General features: G+C 40.4%; 1 protein-coding gene across 6 annotated transcripts in view; it reads left to right on the forward strand.

Annotated features, from left to right (window-relative positions):
- Positions 1-18,512, forward strand: part of AKAP13 (A-kinase anchoring protein 13) — a 391,580-nt gene that overhangs the window by 256,119 nt on the left and 116,949 nt on the right. Inside the window, exon 1 of one of the 6 annotated variants that reach the window (XM_023727892.1) lies at positions 3,774-4,622. The exons of the other annotated variants lie outside the window; for them this stretch is intronic. Within the exon in view, the coding sequence (XP_023583660.1) occupies positions 4,542-4,622 (81 nt within the window). The 5' untranslated portion in view covers positions 3,774-4,541. Of the gene's footprint in view, positions 1-3,773; positions 4,623-18,512 lie in introns of those variants that run through there. 6 annotated transcript variants of the gene reach the window in all.

The raw sequence follows: 18,512 nt of genomic DNA on the forward strand, positions 1-18,512 counted from the left end.
TGCTGACCTTTTTGGTTAACAGCCGAGCTCTTAACCACTGCACCACCATGGTTCCACTCCTAGACCAGGGATGCTTAAATGCCTTAATTGAAATTAAAAAGGAAATCTTAGAAACAAGGCCTCTGCAACGTTGCCAATAATTTCCTTCTTTCTTCTCTCAAATACACATATATTTTATTGAAGCAGCCTTCTTCTAACCAGACAGGAGTTGCTCAAGTGGAGACTAAATGTTTTATCTTTAGTCTAGTAAATTATGCCACTAACAAATGTATAACTCTAGATCACTCACTATTTTTAAGTTAATGAAATCACAGATAAAAGTTGCTAACTGTGATAGATTTTTCCCATTTCATGTGAAAATGAAGGTAGAAAATACAATTGTGCAAGAATATACTACATATTTTTACACAAAGTTTTGAGAGAATGTCTCAATTCCTTTTTCTTTCTGTCCTGAATCCACCCACATCTGATGAACTATCTGGCAGATGATGATTTCTCAGGCTCAAACTGATAATATATAATATTCAAGCAGGAAGGAACTTAAGATATAATCTAGTGTCCAACCCCTTCATGTTTCAGTTCTGGAAACCTAGGTCCAGAGAGTTACACTAATAATCCCAAGTTGCTCAGTGATATAGTGGCACGCCTAGAAACAGAAAGAACCATTCATTTTCACCTTACTACCTTGTATTCCCTGCAGAGCCTTGATCATTTGATAGGTCATTAAACTAGTACCAGATCACATGCTGCTACATCTGTGTTGAGTTTGGGGTTTCAGGACAAATATATAGCAGCAGTGAACTGTTAACATTTTTTTCCCTAAATACGTAACGGCCTTTGGATTTCTGTTTGGGTCTTTATCTTATCCACTAGGTGGTGCCCTAATTCAGAAACTTTGCTGTAGGACTTTAGAAAGGGTTCTGTCCCATCTAGAACTAAAGGAGCCAAAAAGAGTTGACCCATAAGAATGCTTCAACAATTTGTATAAGGTGTTAGATCTTGCAGTTAAATACATAAAGAGAAAATTTAATTCATGAACAGAATGCCATGGTTAAGTTGAAACGCATAAAATATTTTTATATTTCGTTTTCTGTAATCTTTAAATATGTATGTTGGGCTTCTAGTGTGAGACAGACAAAAAGCCCTGGCTGCTGCTTCTCTTGCGGAATTTGAGACTCCCTTGTTGTGGATAGGGAACCCTGGTGGCTCAGTGGTTAAGAGCTAAGGCTGCTAACCAAAAGGTTGGCAGTTCAGATCCACCAACTGCTCCTTGGAAACGCTATGGAGCAGTTCTGCTCTGTCCTGTAGGGTCACTGTGAGTCGGAACTGACTCCATGGCACAGGTTTGGGTTTTACGTATTATTGGTGTTGTTGTGGATAGAGGTGGGATGGAGCGTACCAAGAGAGGGGAGATACAATTAATAGTGCAAATGACTACTCTTGTAAGTTGCTGCAAATAATAAACGTTTTACTACAAGTTCCCAAAGTTAAAGGAAAGGGGGAATATGCTTAAAACCTCTTAAATTTGCAACTCTCAACTCTGATTTGAATATAAAATGAGTGGTTGCTGTGCTTCAAAATCCTAACAGAATAACTGTTCAGTGGTTCCAGATGTTTTTGATAAAAACTTGGAATTGTAACATCAGCAAAAGCACAGGACTACAAATTCTGTCTGCTGTTGGGGAGTGCTGAATAGATCCAGAGGGGAAAGCAAAACAGACTCTTTTTTTTTCCCCACCCATCATTTGTTCTCTAAAAAGGAATAGAGTATGCCAGGACAATTCCAAATCCTTCTTTTCATATGTTTATATGTGCAGAAAGAATAGGAAATCTAGATTTCCAGCCTGTAGTGCAAAATAAAAGGATTAATCTATATGTCTCAAACAGTAATCTGGGCTATTTCAGAAAATTACATTATTTTGAAACAGATATCTTTCTAATTTTACAGACTTTTTGAGGACAGAGACCTTGTTATTTGTATCTTTTGTTTGCCTGCACTGCAAGGCGCATAAATAGATATAGATTATCTACATTTAAGTTAATAGCTCCATGGGGTTGGGAGTAGAAAGGCTCTATGGTGATTAAAGCATCTCTGGTCCCTAGAGAGATGCCTGGGAAGCTAGGAAGCAGGAAACATTTGATTCTAATTAAAACAGAAAGGAGCGGCAGTGAGGAATAAACCATATTGAGGACAGAGGGGAGGCAGCTTTGTGTTCATATGGGGAGAAAGAGTTTAAATTATAGCTTGGTGAAAGTTGATACAGTAAAGATAATAAACTATCATTTTTTTCTATACACTAAAGCCTAAGGGATCTTTCAGTCTGTGCCCTGAACCACATAGTTTCAAAGTATTTGTAAATCCCTGGCCAGGTTCCCACGCTTTTGGTAAGCCTGAGCCAGAATTTTATTTACAATTTTTAAATCTCTCTCTAATCATTTTGTTTCTACTGTTTTCTATTGTCATCGCTGATGAAAAGCAACATCTGTTTAGCTGTACATTATTCCAAACATTACAGGGCATCTGGGGATGGAAGGGGGTATCCACCTTCATGCCTGGGGTGAAACAGTGAGGAGTGAGGGAAGTAAAAGGCTGCCTCCGTTATAGCTGTAGCTATGGTTTATTAACAGATAAATGAGGAAAATGCTTGCATTCTTAGCAAGAGTTTGTTGTATTCCTCAGTTAAGCTCGTTAGCAACTCGAATGTCTGGCCTGAGGAAATGATGATTCATCAAACCTTCTGTATCACTTTTATATCTTTTTAAAAGCTTTGTTTAAATCTGTTTTCTTCTTTTTTATTGTGATTTGAACTCCTTTATTTATACTCTCCAGGTAGAGTAAGATCTCCTCTGGCCCATTGAGGAAAATGTCAGCAGCTTAATTCTTCTGGAAGGAGAAAAATCTTTTTTCCTTCACTCTCCTTTTTTGCTTCCCTCAGTTCCTTCTCCCTCCCGAATCATTCAAGATCCAAGTGAGAGAATGTCTGAAGTGAGAGAATGAATTCTGGAATAGGTCTGCCCCTGAGAATGTTAAATAGGGAGGGTGGGGGCTGAGGGGTCTGAAATATTAAGAAAACAGGCCAATGAAGTAACAGAGCACATGCAGCTCCCCACTGAAGAGAATGAACTTGTTGAATGGGGTAGAAGTCCCAGCCAGGTGACTCTTGGTCACAAAAAGCATTAAGACACACATACCCACACTTTTCCCTTTGATTTTTTAAAAGCCCCTTCACTCCTCTCCTAAAAAAAAAAAAAAGAAAAAAAAGCTTTACTATTGATGATTTTTAAAACTTGTCAGACACTATTGTAGCCACTTCTGGATCCTTGAGACATAGCCCTGAAATATTTGGCTAACATTTTTCTCATATTAAATCATTGGTTTGCATTGGCTGGGCGATGCTGTGTACGCATTGGTAGTTTCGATTTTCTGTACTTCGTGGAATAGAAAAGTGTGTTGTACTTGTTTGTGGTGTTTAGTATGACATCCCTCTTCCTTTATTACCATACTACCCTGACAGCGAAGCATTCGAGTTGCATCTTGCACTCTGACAGAGCCTTTTTCATGGAGGACAGTGTGAGGAGGAGGAGAAGGAAGCGGGTTGGAAAAGGAAGCCTTGTTTTTCTCCTCTTCGTCTGTGGATGAATCATGTTCCCACCACTGCAATTAGGTTTTCAAACCTCCAAGGCTGCTGGTGCAGAGCTGAAAGGGCAAGTGGTGACGTTCTCAAGAGAGAGAAGAAAGGGGAAAGAGGGATGGGATGGGGAAGGGCTCACACAAGCAGGAAGAAGGGAGGGAGGGGATAGGGCAGGAGGAGTGGTCTTCTTTTCCCTTCGACTCTGCTCTCATATTTTCAACTTAAACCAAAACCAAGCTCTGCTGCCTGGTGAGCAGGAGACAGACTCTAAAAACTATTACTTTGAAAAGAATCTGCTGGCTTTGATTTTCTTTTCTTTTTAACCCCTGTAAAGGAAAAATTGGTTTTCCTTATCTTTATTTCTTTTTTTTTTTAAAGTAAGAACAGAATTTAATGAATTATTTTATATCGGCGCTTTGAAATAGAGCTGTCTTCCTTTTTTTTTTCCTCCTTTTCTCTCTTGCTGGCAAAGTACATATTGGATTTTTATTGCCTGCTTTGGGTTTTTCCCTACCTGTGTCGGCCATTATGCTTAGCCAGTTAATTTTTAATTTTTCCACTGGAGTTATTGCCAGTGATGGAAGCGGTGTGCTTCTTTTCTGGTCAAGATTTGCCCAGAGTATAGCATCAAGAGGCATTTATTGTTTATATTATGAATTGTAAATTCATCATCCCAGCCCTTTGAAGTTGCCTGAAAGTTCTCAATTCAAGGAATTGGATTCGGCTTGGTTTCTTTTGAATTCATATTTGACCCTTTGAGGATACTATATATAGTGGAGTCTGGAAGACAGATCTCCTCCACCTCATTTGGAAATTCGGAACTCTGGACTCGCGTAGAGCACACTGCTCTCCCAAGTTAACAGTGGGTATACTTCCTGCATTTTCTCTCCTCATCTGCTTTTGGACGAAATGTATGAACGGCACAAGAGGCGCTACAGCCTCTGTGACATCTCCAAGGTGGACAGGACTGTGGATGTGGTGTTGCTAAAGGTAAGGGGACCACACCTCAGAAATTCTAAAGCTCTCCAGGTCGTTTTTGCTCCTTGAATCTGGTTGCTGTGTCCTTGGGCATCTTGTACTGGGAGAAAGACTGAGAAATATATGTGAACAATGTATGTGTTGGGGGGTGATTTTAAGACTCTTTAAAGGAGGGGCATCTGAACAGAAACAATGGGTATTTGGGAGTCAGCACTGAACCACTTACTGTTTAAGTGGGTTTTCTTCCTTGCTTTTAAATGGATTCTTATGATCAGGAAAATCTTAGACTGTTGAAATCACAGAGGGAGAAATCCACCTTCAGAGTTGCTCTTTCCAGGTATATCTCTGTCTGTCTCTGTGTCTCTGTCGGTCTCTCCCTTTGTGTCCTGTCTCTCAGTCTGTCTTTTGTCTGAGTCTTTTCTATCTGTTGTTCTGCTGCTGTCTCTCACTCTCAGTTCTCTAGGGGAAAGATAGACAACACTTATTTCTTTTGGAAGGGTCTGTAATCTAATTATTAAAGCGGCAAAGCTGCCCTTTTGGCTTGCCTTGACTGCATTTTCAGGTCTAGCTTCTGACTCTGTTGATAACTGTATTTGTTTGTTTTCTAGTGTTTGTGTGGTTGGGTGTCTAAGCAGGATGGGGGCGGAGACTCTGGATAGCTAATTGCCCACGGAAGGCACCCTTGAATCTAAAATTAGTAAGGATTCTTCCGAGCGGTAAATGGGAGTCTGGGAATGCCGGACAACACAAGGAGCACTTTTTGGAAGTTTAGCAATTTTCTGGCAAATACAAGGGAAATTGGAAGCCAGCTAAATGTTGCACGGATGCCCAAAAGAACCTCAGAACCTTAACTTGTGAAAGGGATATGGAGCCAAGGGTGGGGCGAGGGGAGGTCTAGGCAAAGTGGCAGTGTATTGCTTTGGCCAAAGAAATACTGAGTCTGTTTTATTAATTTGTCTATTCAGTTTATTACTTGAGAGTCCCTAATTTTTTTCATTGGTCAAATGAGGCGAAGAAATGGGCTTAGAAGGCTAGTGAAATACCAAGGTGGATGAGGGGCTCGGTAGAGGAAGTGTGATTTCTGGTTCACTGTTACGTTTTTCCCTCCGTAATCTCTTATCAGGTGGTTGGTTGACTTCCAGGCCTAGGCTGAGAGCAGCGGATAACTTGGCATTTTGAACTTGTTCTAGAATATTATTAATATTAATTTCTCTGCAATATGATTTCCTCTATGAAAACAGTGACTTTTTTAAAATGTCCATATATAATATATTTGGGCGGGCCTAGTTTTTAGGACCTTTATTTGCTGCGCAAGGGTGACATGCAAAATCATGAAGCGTTCCATATAATTTAGGAGCCCTGGTAGCGCAGTGGTTAAATGCTTGACTGCTAACCGAAAGGTCAGCGGTTTGAATCCAACAGCCACTCCACGGGCGAAAGATGTGGCAGTCTACTTCCTTAAAGATTACAGCCTTGGAAACCCTATGGGGCAGTTCTCCTCTGCCGTGTAGGTTCGCTGTGAGTTGGAATGGACTCAACAGCAGCTGGTTTATTTGCTTGAGTCCTTATTGTTTTACCTGTTTGGAAAAAAAGAAAAATTTAAAATAGAAAATCTCAGTCTAGGTATCACTAGATACCTAGGAATCTTGTACATTGAAATCAATGCAGAAATGTAATAGTACTGTAAACTCTAGCTGTCCGTGAAAACCTTTAAGAGTAGAGCTAAATCATCTCAGCCTTATTGGCCTCATAGATGCTAGTTTATAGTTTTAACAATACTTCCACATGCCTTGTTTCATGAAACTTACCTTGTCAGGTGCTGATTGTTCTTTCGCTCCTTTTCATATGAAGAATTTAAGAGTTCTCTTGAGCCATGGTGAGGAGTGTGAAGAACTTGAGAGGCGAAGATGTGTTTATTCACAAGGCCACAACTCATAAAGAACATACTTAGTTTTTGAAATGAACTTGTGTTTGTATCCTTTGATTTGTACCATACTGCCCACTATAAAATAAGCTTTTCAGGAAGGAAAACTTCATTTCTCAGAAAACAGTCATTTATTACAAATAAATAAGCATACACTAGGAGACTTGAAAACACTCTTATTTTCAGTCTGAAACGAGATGGGGACATTTGACATTAATTTCTTTGTTTTGGAGATACAGAGGGAGACAGCATCATTGAGAGCTATATGTTTAAAAAAATAAAACTGAATACCTGTTTGATGCCAGGCATGTTGCTAAGTCCAGTCTTTATCTTCATGTTGTTTACAGACAGACAATAAATAGGGAAACAAGTAAGTACAAATTGTTACAAGTGATTTGACATGAATAAGCAGGGTACCATAAAGGAATAATGGGAGGACCTGTTTATCTTTAGATAGAGTGGTTAGGGAAGTTCTTTGTGAGGTGCTGACATTTAAAAAGCTCATCTCCAAAGGATGAAAAGACATGAGCTATATGAAGGGAAGGTGTTCTAGGAAGAATGAGCAGCAGATTCAGAGGCCCTGAAGTAGGAAAGAGCTGACAGGGCCGTTGGTCATGACAGGAGCATAGTGAGCAGGCAGGGGAGTGCAGGATACCGTGAGAAGAGGGCTGGAGATATAGGTGGGACTAGAAAAGCAAGGCCCTAACAGCCACGGTGAGGAGTTTGATTTGTTTGGATGTGTTACTTTTCAGTTTATATTTTTAAAAGATCGTTCTTGCAGTTTGGGAATCAGTTGGGCTGCTATTACGTTAGTCCAGGCATGCTAAATGGTTTTGTGGTCTGAAACGGGAAAAAGTGGAAGGATACGAGACACAGGCATTTAATTTTTATATTCCTAGTATTTACCTTATTTTATATATGGAAAAACAGACTTGGATATTCAGTAATTTTCCCAAAGTCTCACAGCTCAGAAGTAATAAATAGTAGGATGCAACCCCAGGTCTGACTGTTTTGAAAGTCTGTGTTTTTTTCTTGCTCTCCTAAGCATCTTCTTTGAGTTGACCAGTTACTTTTATTACCTGAATATGTATATCTACTTTTAGTGATGTATACATATGTATTTTTTTCCATCATAGACTCTTTATGTTGGAAGAAATCTTAGAAGTTATCTTCTTTTTTGTTCCCAATGTGGTGGTGTTTTTTTGTTTTGTTTTTGTGATTAAAATATTTTATTGTGTTTTCGGTGAAAGTTTATACAGCAAATTAGGTTTCCATTTATAATTTCTATATAGTTTGTTTAGTGACATTGGTTATATTTTTCACAGTGTGTTCTTTCTCATTATTTCCCTTCTGGTTGTTCTGTTTCCAGTAATCTAGTTTCCCTGCCCTCTTGCCTTCTCATCTTTTGTTGTTGTTGTTAGGTGCCCTTGAGTCGATTCGGACTCACAGTGATCCTATATACAACAGAACGAAATACTGCCCCGATCCTTCGCCATCCTCACAGTGATTGCTGTGTTTGAGCCCATTGTTGTTGTAGCCACTATGTCAGCCTGTCTTATCGAGGGTCTTCCTCTTTTTCGCTGACCCTCTACTTTAACAAACATGATGTCCTTTTCCAGGGACTGATCCCTTCTGATAACATGTCCAAAGTACATGAGATGAAGTCTCGCCATCCTTGCTTCTAAGGAGCATTCTGGCTGTACTTCTTCCAAGACAGATTTGTTCATTCTTCTGGCAGTCCATGGTATATTCAGTATTCTTCACCAACACCTTAATTCAAAGGCATCAGTTCCTCTTCAGTCGTCCTTATTCATTGTCCAGCTTTTGCATGCATATGAGGTGATTGAAAATACCAAGGCTTGTGTCAGGGGCACCTCATCTTTGCTTTTGAGTGAGTGTTGATTGTTTGGTCTCATGTAGATGATTTTTCAAAGGCGCACAGAATTTACGGATGACATTGTTTATTTTATGAGCCAAACTGTTATTTAGCTAAGAGATGACCTCATGAAGTAGTTTTGGTTCAAGGTTTAAAGAGTAGCTCAGGGCGATAGTCTCGGGGAGTCCTCCAGTCTCAACCAGTCCAGTAAGTCTGGACTTTTTAAGAATTTGAGTTCTGTTCCACATTTTGCTCCCATTCTATCAGGATCCATCTATTGTGTTCCTGATCAGAACAGTCAGTAGTGGTAGCCAGGCACCATCTAGTTCTTCTGGTCTCAGGATAGATGAGCTCATGGTTCATGTAGACTGTTAATCTCGTGGACTAGTTTCTTCTCTGAGTCTTTGGTCTTTCTCTTTCACTGCGAATGTGTAGAGGCTAATAGTTAGATAGCCGCTTGAAAGCTTTTAAGACCCCGGACACTACTCACCAAGCTAGGATGTAGAACATAAACTTTACGTACTATATTATGCCAATTGACTGAATTGTCCCCCGAGACTGCGGTCCTAAGCTTTCAGACCCCATAAACCAGTCCCGAGAGGTGTTTGGTTAAGTCTAAGAAGTATCCATATTTGTGCCCCCTTTGTGCTTTATTGTATGTATGAATATATATGGATGTATACACTTACATATGTATACACCTGCATATAGATACATTTATATATGCCCACATATATTTGCATATATACATACCTATATGTTTTATATGCATATATATATACACCTGTAGCCACACTCCTGTTTTTTAGTTGTTCTTGCACAGTCGTATATGTCATAGCATTTACCCAAAACATCCTTTTTTTTCTTGCACACTTCTTAGTGACATCATTTACCTTGGTCAAGCTGTACACACTTCAAGCACATTTGGTGTTATATGTCCCATCACCAGAAATTACAGGTGTCTACCATCTAGAGAGCAACCACCCCCCTCCCCCACAGCTGTCCCTGGTAACCACCAGTGATTATTGGTTTCAATATGCCTATTCTTGTCTTTTTTATAATAGTTATACAGTATTTGTCCTTTTGTAATTGACTTTTTTCACTCAGCATAATGTCCTCCAGATTCATCCACGTTATATTTTGAGAACTCATTGTTACTCTCTCTGGCTGCATGGTATTCCATTGTATGTATGTAACATATTTTGTTTATCCATTCATCTGTTGATGGGCACTTAGGTTGTTTCCATCTTTTTGCTGTTATGAATAGTGCTGCAGTGAACATAGGTGTGCATATGTTAGCAGTTACCTTGATCACTTCTTTCCCAGTGCAGGAATTCCTCCTGTAACACCTTGGACAGGTGCATGATCTCATATACATTCATTTTGTCACAAAATTTTTAGCAGATTTTCCCACAGTTCTTTTGGTCCGTGCCCCCCCCCCCCCGCCCCGCCCCCATCAATTCAGTAGTGTTCTCCAGTTATTTCCACAAAATCTCCCATTTTGTAGTTCAGTGTCTTACCAGTATTTTTAAAAAAACAGTTATATCAGGTGCATGTGCCATCTCAGTTCTCAAGTAATTATGTACATGTTCTCACTCCACTTTTCACCTGTGGAAGTTGGTGCTTTTATACAAAGGACTTTGTAATTTTCATCTTTTTACAAATGTATCTTAAGTACTCAGAACAGTGTAATTCATATCAAGTGCTCAATAAGTATTTGTTGATTGAATGAATGTTTTAAGATTTGTAAGTGGGGATTCATAAGCATCATGTTATATAAATTGTGTTTAATGTACTGTAAGTTTGGTATAAGAACACAAGTGAAATATGGGAATAATCACAAAATTTAGATTGTGAGCCTGTCACTTTGATATTCCATATTTACAAGTCCAGCCGCTCCATTGACATCCTAATAATTCACTGTAGATTAGCTTCAGAATTCTCATCCTGTGTTATGGACCTACACTTTCTTCGGCTTATTCTGCATTCTGATCTGCTCCCTTTGTCAGTTCTTTACAGTCAGTTTTATGATCTCTAATCCGCATCAAGGATTGAGATTCACCTAAGACTACAAACACCTGTTTTCATCCTTGGATCAGCGCTTTGCTTCACATCATTGACACCAACACTCCCTAGATCTTATCTCCTTTCAGAGACTTTTTCTAATTAGTTAGATATAAGTTGATAGTATTTCTTGGTCACCCAAACCCAGTACATGCATGCACATCCCTCTTCCGCTGTACATCACATTCCGTTGGTTACCCTCTCCTGATGCATACATGGCTTCTAGCTCTTACGATAAGTGGTTGGTAACAATGACTCATATGCTAAAAATGGAATATGGGAGAATTTTAATTGTTGGCAGGGGCCCTTTGGTACCAACATGCCCTTTTTTCTCAGCATTCTTCAAAAAGTTAGCATTGACCTCACAAGTTGGTGACTTATCAGCACTTTCACCTAACTTAGTTCAGTCAGTAGCCAAACTTTGGCTCATGGTGAGCATTCCTGAGACCACCCGTAACACCAGAGGACAGCAAGTATCAGAAACTTGCTGCAAAACTAGCGTACCAAAAGGAAAAAGAAGGCCAGAATCTCAGATTAACTGCTGATTTAAACTGCTTTTATGTAGCTCAGGGACCATTTCTGTTCTACTAATTTTATAACTTTGGATACCTGGGACAATACTGTTCACTAATGGCATCATACGTCTTCATATTATTGGTGATTTATCCAAAGCATTTTTTGTAGCTAGTAGTTTAGAGCATTAGCTGAATGGCTAAAACGTGTGAAAGAGTATTTTGTGTACAGTGAATGAAGATATTGACAGAGGCGTACACACTCGCTGCTCAATCTGTGATGTTCATTCAGATAGGCCCCATTCCCTGATTTGCTGAAGCTCAGAAGGAGTAGTTTGGCCCTAACTCTAGTGTCGTTTTCCAGAGAAATACCTGTCCTTTAAAAGTTTGCTTGCTCTAAGAGATATCCATATTCCAGCACATGAAAGACAAAAGGATTGAAGGCAACCACACGTATCTGCTCATTTACAATCTGATTCTCTGGAAAGCCTTTGACTCAAATGTTGGCTCCCATCTCCGGATGGTGGGTTTTTGCTTCCTTTTGTTCAGCCTTGTAAGTCTAGCTGGATCTCCTGAGACAGTTGCAGAGGAAGTAAATATGAGCAATGACTGGGAAAGTTGGGTGTAACCATGAGCTGTATTATTAGGATGTTCAGATATAAACAGAAGCAGAAACACTGCCAGAAACAAAAGACAGTTCTCTCTCCACTGAAAATATGTGCAGCTCTATATTCAGACTGATGGGAACATGTCACAGTATGGGTGAGGTTTAGGTAATAACAAAGAGTCCCCAGACTTCATGGCAGGAATGTAAAGGTACCTGAATTGGTCTGGCATGTCTTCCGAGGTAACTTTCATTATCCCATATTCCATATGTACTGTAACTCACCAGTACTGTGGATGTTGAATATCGGTGGTGTCCACGATGTGGTTGTCATGGAGATACTATGGACAAAGGAAAACCAGCGACTAAGTTTGTTTTTTAAATAAAGGATCGTAAATGCGATCAGAGCCAGAAAGTGTGTTTAGGTAACTTATCCTTCCAACGATTAGATATTTAATGGCAAATTCTGTTTTCCTCATTTCCAACTACTTGCTAAAAAAGAAAAATTCTGAATTGTCTTCAGCTACTCCCTCTTGTACCCATTCAGTCACTTGCCAATCCTGTATTTTTCTAATAGCTCAGAGATTCCATATGGACAAAAATCTAAATAGAAGGACTCATAATCATCATCATTATTTTTCTGTTCAAACTTAGATTATTAGCAGTGTCAGTACTGGTGTCTCTTCCTAATCTTTTGCCAAGCCTGGCCTCATAGCTGAAGAAGTGTTGATAGTACAAGAAGCCAGCTTATCATCTATTAGTGTAAAAACCTGTCTTAGAGATTACATTTTGGGAAGGAGACTAATAGGAAAACAAGCATGCCTCTAATCAAAAATATGTGGTAACTTCTGATTTCCTATAGTATAAATCTCAGATATATTACCATGTCTTTGCGCAGGACTCAGCATTGTACCTGGCTTATAGGAATCACTCTGAAAATGTTTCAAATGGAGCCACATAATGTGGCTTTGAGTTGCCTTAGTTGTGTGAGACTAGGACAAATTTACCTACCACATCAGTGATTCTGAAATAGGGCAGAAGGAGGGAGAGGTGTTTTGTAATCCATCTTCTATCTCTAAATCAGCTTACTTATAGCAAGCACAATATTCTTCACACATGAATATGATATGCCTGGTATTGCTGTCGCTGTATACAGGATGTGGCTGAAAATGATGATGCATGCTTTGGCATTCTTTACGTACTCAGTGCATGTGGAGTTTGTCCTCTGGTTCGTGGCATTGACCATGATTGGTAGCATCTGGCCCAGATTACCGGCTCTGCCTCTGGCTATGTGGGCTGCCTGACTACTTTTCTCTAAACAAGCTTGTGTATCTCTAACTGCTGCGCATTCACTTTTGTGCCATTTAGGTTTGTAAGAAGCCAGAAAATGTGAGCTTTCCTTTTATACTAGATCTCTGATCTGTCCTTTCTTCTGAATGCTGAAGGACATCCCCAGTCCAAGTGCATGTACCTCTAGACTAGACCAGTTAAGGCTCTATCTAACTGGTCTTCATGTCCTGAGTGCCCTATGCTTCCTTCCTCTCCCCTATCCCATTTTATCTACATACTTACAGAGTTATTTTCCTAGTATAATACTGATCTTTTCACTCCCTTGCTTATATAACTAGGGGGTTCCACTCTTTCTAGAGAATAAAGCCCAGATTCGTTGTAGCTATATCGCCATGATTCTTTTTTTCCTCCGTTTATACTTCTGAGCACCACTGGGCTTTTTGTGTACTTGAAAACGCTCTAAGTCAGAGGACTCTAATCTGGGTTATAAGAACATGCTCCAGAGCCATTGACTGTGACACACATGTGCCTGTTTCTGGTGAGGGTCCATGGCTTTTGAAGGAGTCTAAAGGCTATGAACTACCCCCTGAAAGCATGGCCCTCAGATTCTTTTTCAGCCCAGAACTAAAACAGTTTCTGAGGCCAACTCTTCAGACAGGGATTGGACTGGACTTTGGGACATAAAGTAATACTTGTGAGGAGTGTGCCTCTTGGCTCAAGTAGATACAAGCGACTAAATGGGCAGCTTCTGTCCGGAGGTGAGATCAGAAGGCAGAGACGGTTAGGAGCTGATTAATTGGACACGGGGAATCAGGAGTGGAAAGGAGGAGTGTACTGTCACAGTATGGGGAGAGCAATTAGGATCACATAACAAAGTATATATAAATTTTTGTATGGGAGGCTTACTTGAAATGTAAACTTCATTTAAACTACAACAATAAAAAAAATAAAGGCTATGAACTCCACCTCGGTAGTCTCTTAACTGCTTTGCTCATACTTTTTTTTTTTCACGTGGTTGAAATTCCCTGTCTTACCATGTCTATTTCTTGAGCCATATTGCCCCTTTTAAGGCCTACCTCATGTACCGTCACCTCTGTTAAACTTTTCCCAAGTTCCTGAACCATAAATTATCTTTTGTACCCTAGGGGCTTCCTTACCTCTTTTGTGTCTCAGTTATTTGTGTGCTCATTTTATTTCGCAAACAAATCAGCGGTCCCCAACCTATGACCGCAGTTTGTGGAGTTATTTCACTGGGTCTGATAATCCATACATCCATATGGTTATATATACATCTGTGATCCTGGGATGTGGAGGCAAATGTAATTTACTGATATTTTAGTTAAAAAGGGTTTCTCATGCTTTTAAACTGTGAGACCTTCTGTGGAGACTGTAATTAAGATCATGTCTTATTCATCTTTCTATTTAATGTTGCACCTTAACACTGTTTCTTCCCTGAAGTGGGTACTCCATAAAAGATAGTGAAGAAGTCTTGATTTACCTGAAATCTTACTATTTTTTAATAGAGGTTTTACTTTCAGCTATTTGTAAACTAAGCCTAATTCAAAAGAGGGGACTGACTGAAACGGTGCATCATCACCCAGTTTGCTTAAGCTTCTTAGAGTGCACTTCAGGGCAGTGAGCCTTTTCAGCATGTTATTGTTAATTAACTATTGATGCCCGAAAACACCAAACCCATTGCCATTGAGTCATTTCTGACTCGAAGTGACCCTATAGGACAGTGTAGAACTGCCCCATGGGTTTCGTAGGCTGTAAATCTTCACAGAAGCAGATTGCCACATTTTTCTCCTATGGAGCGACTGGTGGGTTCAAACCGCCAACCTTTCAGTTAGCAGCCAAGAGCTTAACCACTATGCCACTAGGACTCCTTCTTGAAAACACAGGCTCCTATAAATAGACAAAGCTAAAAAAAAAAAATCTTTTTTTCAATTACAACATTTTGGTGTTTGAAACATTGGTACCCACAGGTCCATGTTTTAGTTAAACTCATATTGGTATTTTATTTTTCTAAATATTTGTCTAAATTAAACAATGAGTCTAGTTCAAAAAAATCTTCCCCAAAAATGTTACATGCACTTTGCAAGATGTGTTCAATTTACTATTAATATTAAAAATTGTTTAAAACAATTATTGTTGGATTCTGAAACAAAGAAGGTAAAGAACCAGAAGAGACACTGGTAGGGTGGGGAAGAGCCCTGGACTGGGAGCAGGGGAACCTAGGTCCTCTGTTTTATTTTGGTTTTTTGCTTTTGTTGTTTCCAGCTGCTGTCGAGTCACTTCCGACTCATGGTGACCCCATGTGTGGCAGAGTAGAATGATGCTCCATAGGGTTTTCGGTGGCTGATTTTGCAAAAGTAAATCACCAAGCCTTCCTTTCAAGATGCCTCTGGGTAGATTCAAACATCCATCCTTTTAGTTAGCAGCCAAACATGATAGCTGTTTATACCACGCAGGGGACTCTGGTCCTCTGTTACTAAATAGTGTATTATGTTTCATGAATGACTTCACTTCATTTGGCTTCAGTTTTTTATGGGTCTAGTAGTAAAGGGAGGCAGAGTGATGGTCCTAAGACTCTTCCAACTTTTATTTTTTTGTAAAATCACTGCATTCAGAGTTTATTCAGTTAGCAGCTACCATGAACAAGGCATTTACTAGTCCTTGGAGACCCATGGAATAAAAACCCATGTGATTCTGTTCTTCAGCAGCTTACAGTCTCTCAAGCAGATAAAGCTATCAATGCAATATAGTAGTTCACACACAAAGATTGTTGTTGTGTCCCATCAAGTCGATTCCAACTCATAACGACCCTGTGGGACAGAGTAGAACTCCCCTATAGGGTTTCCAAGGAAAGGCTGGTGGATTCGAACTGCCCACCTTTTGATTCGCAGCCTGAGCTCTTAACCACTGCACCACCAGAGCTCTACACACAAAGATACTCTCTCCAAATCAACAGACCTTAGTAAATCTGTTTCTTTACCTCTGAAATGGTAACAAGCCTTCCTACAGGGCTATAGAAAGGCCAAATCTATGTTATAATACTTTATAAGCTACAAAGTTCTAGTCACAAAAGGCCACATAATGTATGAGATTCCATTTATATGAAATGTCCAAAAAAGGCAAATTCAGAGACACAAAGGACTGGGGTGGGGCCTGGAGGCTAAGGGTCAGGTGTGATGGCTAATGGGTATAGGGCTTCTTTTTGACATGATGAAAATGTTCTAAAACTAAGTAGAGGTGATGGTTGCACAGTTCTACAAATACACTAAAACCACTGAATTTTACAATTTAGATGGGTGTGTGTGAATTGTATCTCAATAAAGATGTTAAAATAAAAAAATACTATTGATGATAACAATACATACTAACTGCATTGTGGTGTCTTAGACTGGATCTTGGAACAGAAAAAGGGCATGAGTGGAAAGGACTAGTGAAATCGAGATGAAGTCTAGAGTTTAGTTAATAGTAATGTACCAGTTACCATTTGGGGAAACTCGTGAGGGTATATGGGAACTCTCTGTACTATCTTTGCAACTTTTCTGTCAATATAAATTATTCCAAACTAAAAAGTTCATCAAAATAATTTTTCAAAAAAGCAACAAATAACCATTAAAGAAAATTTGGAAAAACTACAGAAAAATTAAAATGAATATAAGTTGTCTTTTTAGAATCATTCAAGCATAGCAACTCAAAAGTAGAATCTGATTAGGGGTTTTCATCACATAGTTGTAATCTTATCAATAAATTTTTGGCTGCCCACTGTGGTTTAAATTTTTAATACTGTTTAGTAGCTACTAATTGTCAGGAACTGTGGTCTGAGGTTTTTGTCTACTTGCAAGCTAACAAGTTAGCCTGATAGTTTCATGGATGCAGGCAGAAGTCACAGGACCCTTAGGTCAGAGATAAATGACTTTATTACTCATGGCACAGCGAGCAGCATGAGCATCAGCCTGAGCATCAGCCTCCTTTTGGTTCCTCTCGCCCCCAAGTCTCATGGGGGCAACATGAGGGGCCCAAGTGGGTGTTGTGTTACAACAGGAAACCCCAGGCTTAGGAAATGTGAACTTTCATAATGGACAGTAAGCCTGCCTGACCTTTGCCCCTGACTGAGACATTATTATACTGTACGGGAAACAAATTTGCCCTTTGCTTTGCTTGGAAGGGAAGCGGTATCTCTGTCTTCCAAGGCTGTTTGATATACAAACATTCTGGAAAAAAATAGGCACAGCTTGGAAGATGACGGAGTAGTCAGACGCTTCCGATGGACTTTCTTAGAACAAAGACCCGAAAAAACAAGTGACTCGATTATATATGGCAATCTGGGAGCCCTGAGCATCAAAGGCAGGGTTGAGGAACCGGACTGAGTGGCAGGGGGAGGGAGAGATGGTTCGGAAGCAGCGAGGAGTTGCCAGACCTGAACTGGAGAGAGCCTGAGCCCTTCAGGCCTGATCAGCTTGGGGGTGAGCGGTGAGGCAGGCAAGCATCAGTGATCAGGAGGTGTATTCTGCACCGGGAGAGACCCAGCTGCTGAGAGTCTACTTGGCCATGCAGAACCAGTGAGAAGCAGCCCTCGACAAAAGATAAGTACTTGCATACGGCTTCCCGCACGGATCAAAAATACCCACCTTAGGGGAAAACCTCTCCCATTTACTTCCCCACTCCCTGCTCTGCACTGGGTCCTGGACCAGCTTCAGCAATTGCTGAGTCCCCTGGGCCGGAAGTAGGATCCGTCACATGCCCAGAGCCATTCTCCCTGCCTTCGAGAGTGAACAAATTAACAAACAGTAAAAAGTAAACTGCCAACTCCCCTAAGCCAGGAACCCAGGGTAGGCACAGCTCCTTTGCCTAGGCACAGGCATAAGTGAACAAGGACTTTGAGTGCCTTTCCCCTGCATAGACTTGTGTGGGCCCATCTCAACAGCATAGGCCCTCATTACCGCAGTTCAACATGATATATACTAGAAGTCTAACTTCAGCAAAACAGTTGAAGTGGCAGATTCTTGACATTTGACACTGCTCTGCCCATTAAGCAGGGTCTTCACCTACCCACATCAGGGGCCTGAAGATTGGTGGCTCCACCCATGCCACCTAGCCACCTGCTATAGGGGCCCATGAATAAGAGGTGCCCCCTAGTGCTTACAGCCAACAGCATTGGGTGCTCATAGTCCAGCTGCAAAACCCACCCACCTACATGCTGTATGGAACAGGGACACATCTTCCTCCTGGACACTCGGGGGCAGCCGTCAGCCCCCTGCCTTGCTCAGAGTGTGTCCCCCTGCTGCAACAAGATGCCTGTGCCTACACCAATCACCCATGCCTGTCTAGGACTGTAAGTGAGAGCCTACACCACACACTTGGTGGCTGTCTACCTGGGCACCTGAGCTGAATCCATATAGGAGGAGTGGGAGGACTCCTGAGCTCACATACCTGGTAACAGATCTAACCACCTGGTGACAGGACATTAGAGCTTCAGAGGTGCCAATAATCAAATTAGCTCATACGACAGCCTATTTCAGCATATCAAAACAAAACAAGAAGCTAGGACACAGTAAGCAAACATAAAATAAATAAATACAATAACTTATTGATGGCTCGGAGACAACAGTCAATATCAAAT

The sequence above is a fragment of the Trichechus manatus genome, unplaced genomic scaffold (genome assembly GCF_000243295.1).
Source record: "Trichechus manatus latirostris isolate Lorelei unplaced genomic scaffold, TriManLat1.0 scaffold00019, whole genome shotgun sequence".
Lineage (NCBI taxonomy): Eukaryota > Metazoa > Chordata > Mammalia > Sirenia > Trichechidae > Trichechus > Trichechus manatus.